A 6,000-nucleotide genomic window follows, 5' to 3' on the forward strand; every position below is an offset into this window, starting at 1 on the left:
TCTTCCTCTCTCGCTCCTCTTCCTCCCGCTCCTCCTCCCCCGCCTCCGCCTCCAGCCCGGCTCCTCCCGCTCCTCCTCCTTCCTAATCCCGCCTGCTTCTCCTCTTCTCTCCGCCCTTCTCCCGCTCCTTCCTCACCCCCCCTCCTCCTCCTCCTGCTCCTCCTCCATCCCTTCTCCTGCTCCCCCCGGGCCCAGCGCCCGCCCTTGGCCCCCCCTTTTCCCGACGCCGCCGCACCCCGCGGGAGGAGCCGGGATGGAGCCGGCCCAGGCCGGGCTGGGGCAGCGCTGGGCTCTGGGCGCCCCCCACGCGCCCCCTCCCCAAATTCCCCTGGCGGCTCAGGGGGGTCCCGGCGCCTTTTGGGCTTCGCTGGGTGCCGGGGTGGGGTTCAGCTGCCTCCCAAGGCCCCCCCAGAGCGGGGTGACACGGGGGGGAACACACGGGGGTCCCCATTCCCGATCCATCCCCGGCTTCTGCCCCCACCCCCCAACCCCCCCCCCCCCCCCCCCCAAAAAAACGGCCCCGGGCCGAACTGGGAAGCTTTATTGGGAACACTGGGAGCAGCCGGGCGGGGGCAGAGTGCCAGCGGGGCTGGGGGGGACACACGACCCCCCCAAAATCAGCGCGGGGACGGAGCGGGGGGTCCCGGCCGGGCCCGAGGCCACGGGGAGGGGCTGCGGCCGCCGCCGGCTCAGGAGCTCTGTGGGCAGAGCAAAGGGGGTGACACCGGGCTGGGGGCCCCGGGGGGAGCTCACACAGCTCCGGGGCAGGGGGGACGCCACCCCCGGGACCCCCCCTCACCTTCTTGCGCAGGTAGAAGCCGAGCCCCAGCGCCAGGAAGACGAAGCCCAACACGAAGCCCCCGATCCCCGTCAGCATCTTGCTGCGGGCGGCGTCCGGCGGCATCTCTGGGGGGTCCGCAGGGCTCAGCACCCCCCAAATCCTCTCACAGACGCCCCGAGACCCTCCCAGCACCCTCCCACTCGCCCCCAGCCCACCCAGCACCCCCTGAAACCTCCTCCCAACCCCTTCCCAGCCTCCCCAGCACCCACCAAAGCCCCTCCCGTCCCTCTCAGCATCCCACAGCCCCCTCCCACTTGCCCCCCACCGCCCCACGACCCCCAGACCTCTCCCAGTCCCTTCCCAGCCCCACCACGACTCCCCAAGAGCCCTCCCAGGCTCTTCCCAGCACAACCAACCTCATCCCAAGCCCCGCTTTCCCAGCCCCGATCTCCTTCCAGCCCCTCCAGGCTCACTCCAATCCCTCCCACTTACTCCCAGCACCCCCAAACTCCCTCCCAGCGCCCACCAGCACCCCCAAAACCCCATCCCACCCTCCCCAACATCCTTCAAGCCCCTTCCCAGCCCCTCCAGACCCCCGAGCCCCTCTCCCAGTTTAAACCAGGCTCTCTCACGCTCCCTCCCAGTTACTCCCAGCACAGCCCAATGCCCCTCCCAGCCTCCCCAGTGCCTCCCCCGCTCCCCCCGGCGCTGTGGGGCCGGGCCGTACCCCAGTGCAGGCTCAGGGGCTGCTCCAGGCTGACGTGCTCCACCTGGCAGGTGTAGCTGAGCCCGCGCTGGGGGGGAATTTCCAGCAGCACCAGCAGCTGGTAGGTCCAGTCCCCGTTGGGGACGATGTCGGTGGCCACCACGTGGCCCGAGAGCTCCTGCTGGCCCTGGAACCACCTCACCTGGATCTCGGCAGGGTAGAAATCCATCACGGAGCAGAGCAGGCGGCCGGGGCTGGGCTGGGAGCTCGAGGGCACCAGCGAGATGGACACGCTGGGGGGCACTGGGAGAGAGCGGGGATGCACTGGGATCAGCTGGGGGGCACTGGGAGAGACGGGGGAGGGCTGGTGTGGCATTGGGAGGGACTGGGAGGGACTGGGATGGCACGAGGAGGGGCTGGGATGGCACCGGGAGGGGCTGGGATGGCACCGGCATGTTTGTGGGAGGGACTGTGTTGACACTGGGAGGGACTGGGATGGAACTGGGAGGGACTGGGATTGGAACTGGGATGGCACTGGGAGGGATTGGGATGGCACTGGGAATGATTGAGATGGTACTGGGAGGGACTGGAATGGCACTGGGGGGGCACTGGAAGAGACGGGGTAGGGCTGGTGTGGCATTGAGAGGGACTGGGAGGGACTGGGATGTCACTGGGAGGGACTGGGATATCACCCAGAGTGACTGTGATGGCACAAGGAGGGACTGGGATGTTACTGGGAGCGGCTCGGATGGAATTGGGAGGGACTGGGATGGTACTGGGAGAGATTGAGATGGTACTGGGAGAAACTGGGAGGGACTGGGATGGCATAGGGAAGGATTGAGATGGTACTGGGAGGAACTGGGATGGGACTGGGATGTTAGTGGGAGGGACTGGGATGTCACTGGGAAGGATTGAGATGGTACTGGGAGGGACTGGGATGTTTCTGGGATGGACTGGGATGGAACTGGGAGGGACTGGGATGTTACTGGGAGGGATTGGGGTGGCAAGGGGATGTTACTGGGAGGGACTGCGTTGTCACTGGGAGGGACTGGCATGGCACCAGGAGGGATGGGGATGGAACTGGGAGGGACTGGGGTGTCACCGGGACGGACTGGGATGTCAATGGGAGGGACTGGGATGGCACTGGAAGGGGCTGGGATGGCACCGGGATGTTACTGGGAGGGACTGGGAAGGACTGAGATGACACTGGGAAGAACTGGGATGGTACTGGGAGGGACTGGGATGGCACTGGGATGTACTGGGACGGCACTGGGATGTACAAGAGGCCCCGGGGATGGGCCCAAGGAGGGCTCAGGGCTCTGCGGTGAATCCCGGGGAGGTTTTGAGGGGCTCCAGGGTCATTCCCGGGGCCGGGCCCGAGGGGACTCGCTCTGCCCCACGCTCTGCCCCACGCTCTGCCCCACGCTCTGCCCCACGCTCACCTCGGCGCTCCACTGTGAACGGGGTGAACACCTCGTAGTTGTGCCGGCAAACCGTGTCCACCTCAGCCCGTCTTTGCTCCATGAAATCCGGGTTGCTGTTCCAGGCCCTGGCAACCTTCTCCCCAAAGGGGGTGAACCCCACGTGGTGCCCCACATCGCTGTCGTACATCACGTACTGCAGCCGGTTGTAGAAGTTCCTCACCACGAACCTCACCCGCTCCGTGCCGTTAACGTAGTAACACTCAGCCTTAAACATCTCCTGGAGCACCGCTGTGTGTGCGGGACACGGGTCAGGGGTGCCCCCCCAGCACCCCCCGAGCTCCGGGGGCCCCCCCGGATCCCCGCCCCGCACCCCCTGTGCCCCACGGCCGCCGTGGGACCCTCCTGCCCGCGGCACCGCTGCCTCCTTCCCGCCCTCCTCCCCATTTCCCCTTTCCCGGCCCCTCCCCTCCCACCTCCGCCCGCTCCCCAGATCACTCTGCGGCTCCCGTTCCCCCTTTGCCCCATTTCCCACCCTTTGCCCGCTAATCCCCCAATCCCCTCCCCCCTCCCGCTCCGCTTCGGGGTCCCACCCTCCCCTTTTCCCCACTTTCCCCCCTCTCCCACCCCTTCCTCACCTTCCCCCAATCCTCAGCCCCTCCCGCTCTTCCTTTCGGAGGTCCCCTCCCCCTCCCCCTCCCCCTCCATTTAGGGCTCCCAAACCCCTTTTGTTCCCTCTTTTCCCCCTTTCCCACCGCGGCCCGCCCCAGCCCCGCTCACTCGAGAGCTTCTCGCCCGCAGCCGGGGGGGCTCCCAGCACCACCAGTGCCACCAGTACGGCCCCAGCTGCCGCCACTCGCCCCATGGCCAGCGCCGGGCAGGTGCCGCCAGCCCCAAAGCAGCCGCGCTGCACTGGGAGCTCCAGTCCGGACCAGTGCGGGGTCATCACAGACGCCACCTCTGATTGGTCGGGCGTGGTTTTGGGATACGCTCTGATTGGTCGGGCGTGGTTTTGGGCGCACTGTGATTGGCTGGAGGTGTTTCGGACGCGCTCTGATTGGCCGAGCCCGATTGGGGCCCGTTTTCCAGAGGCTCTACCTGGCAACCGATGAGTCACCGCCCACGCGCGCTCTGATTGGCTGCAATTTCTTTAGGGGACTCTTTTTCCCAAGGCTCTACCCGGCAACCGATGACGACACAACAACGCCGCGCTCCCATTGGCTGAGCGCTTTTCGGGGTGCTGCGCCCCCACTCCCACTCCCCCCCACTTCGCCGCCGCTTTACTGGGAGCAGCACCGACCCTTCCCGGGCTCCCGGCATCCCGAGGCGCCATGGACGGAGCGCGGAGCGTCCCCTGGCTGCTGCTGCTGCTGCTGGCCCTGAGCCTGCCCGGCCTTTGGGGGGTCCAAGGTGGCCTTTGGGGGGTCCTGGAGCCGCGGGGTTGGGATTTGGGGTGCCCTGGACCCTTGGGATCGCGGGGTTGGGGCGGGGGTTGAGGGGATCCGACTCCATTTTTTGGGGGGGATTCTTTGGGTGAGGGGCGTTGTCCCAACATCCTCTTTTATCTTTTCTCACTTTTCCGCGATTTTTGGGGTTCGGAGTGGCCGGACTCCTCTTTTCCCATCATTTTGGGGCTCTGGGTTTTCCACAACCCCCCTGTTCCCGGGATTTTGGGGGGCTGGGAGTGCCCGAACCCCCCTGTACACCGAATCGGGGGGGGGGTAGGAGTGCCCAAACCCCCCTGTTCCCAGGATTTTTAGATTTGAGGGTGCCCAAATTCCTCTTTTTCCATCATTTTGGGGCTCTGGGAATTCCCAAACCCCCCTGTTCCCGGGATTTTTAGGGGCTGGGCGTGGCCAACCCCCCCTGTACCCGGGATTTGGGGAACTGGGCGTTCCCACATCCGCTTTTCCCAGGGGTTTGGGAGGTTGAGGGTGCCTAAACTCTTCTTTTTCCAGGGTTTTGGGGCTCTGGGAATTCCCAAACCCCCCTGTTCCCGGGATTTTTGGGGTCTGGGTGTGTCCCAAACTCCCCTGTTCCCGGGATTTTTGGGGTCTGGGTGTGTCCCAAACCCCCCTGTTCCCGGGATTTTTGGGGTCTGGACATTCCCAACCCCCCCTGTTCCCGAGATTTTTGGGGTCTGGGCACTCCCAAACCCCCCTGTTCCCGGGATTTTTGAGGTCTGGGAATTCCCAAACCCCCCTGTTCCCGGGATTTTTGAGGTCTGGGCATTCCCAAACCCCCCTGTTCCCGGGATTATTGGGGTCTGGGAATTCCCAAACTCCCCTGTTCCCGGGATTATTGGGGTCTGGGAATTCCCAAACTCCCCTGTTCCCGAGATTTTTGGGGTCTGGGCACTCCCAAACCCCCCTGTTCCCGGGATTTTTGGGGTCTGGGCGTGTCCCAAACCCCTCTGTTCCCGGGATTTTTGGGGTCTGGGCACTCCCAAACCCCCCTGTTCCCGGGATTTTTGGGGTCTGGGAGTTCCCAAACCCCCCTGTTCCCGGGATTTTTGGGGTCTAGGCATTCCCAAACCCCCCTGTTCCCGGGATTTTTGGGGTCTGGGCGTGTCCCAAACCCCTCTGTTCCCGGGATTTTTGGGGTTCCGGGCGTTCCCAAACCCCCCTGTTCCCGGGATTTTTGGGGTTCCGGGCGTTCCCAAACCCCCCTGTTCCCGGGATTTTTGGGGTCTGGGTGTGTCCCAAACCCCCCTGTTCCCAAAATTTGGGGAACGGGATTCTCACATCCTCTTTTTCCAGGATTTTCGGGGTCTGAGCATTTCTAAACCCCCCTGTTCCGGGGATTCTGAGGCTCTAGAAGTGCCCAAATCCCTTTTTTCCAGGATTTTTGGGGTCTGGGCGTGTCCCGAACCCCCCTGCTCCCAAAATTTGGGGAACTGGGGAGTCTCACATCCTCTTTTCCCGGGATTTTGGGGCTCTGGAAGAGCCCAAATCCCTTTTTTTACACCATTTTGGGGTCTGAGCGTTCCCAAACCCCTGTTTTTCCAGGATTTTGGGGCTCTGGGAGTGCCTAAATCTCTTTTTTCTGTGATTTTTGGGGTCTGGCTGTTCCCAAACCCCCCTGTTCCTGGG

General features: G+C 64.6%; 1 protein-coding gene across 1 annotated transcript; it reads right to left on the minus strand.

Moving 5' to 3' along the window:
• Positions 1-528: 528 nt before the first annotated feature.
• Positions 529-4,349, minus strand: LOC116438808 (class II histocompatibility antigen, B-L beta chain-like). The gene is made up of 5 exons (XM_032097815.1): positions 3,689-4,349; positions 2,930-3,199; positions 1,509-1,790; positions 800-906; positions 529-698 (listed from the first exon to the last, which is right to left on the minus strand). The coding sequence occupies exons 1-5, from the start codon at positions 3,852-3,854 to the stop codon at positions 690-692; spliced, it is 834 nt and encodes a 277-aa protein (XP_031953706.1). The 5' UTR covers positions 3,855-4,349; the 3' UTR covers positions 529-689.
• Between the last annotated feature and the right edge of the window lie 1,651 nt (positions 4,350-6,000).

Source organism: Corvus moneduloides, unplaced genomic scaffold, assembly GCF_009650955.1.
Source record: "Corvus moneduloides isolate bCorMon1 unplaced genomic scaffold, bCorMon1.pri scaffold_118_arrow_ctg1, whole genome shotgun sequence".
NCBI classification, from domain to species: Eukaryota; Metazoa; Chordata; class Aves; order Passeriformes; family Corvidae; genus Corvus; species Corvus moneduloides.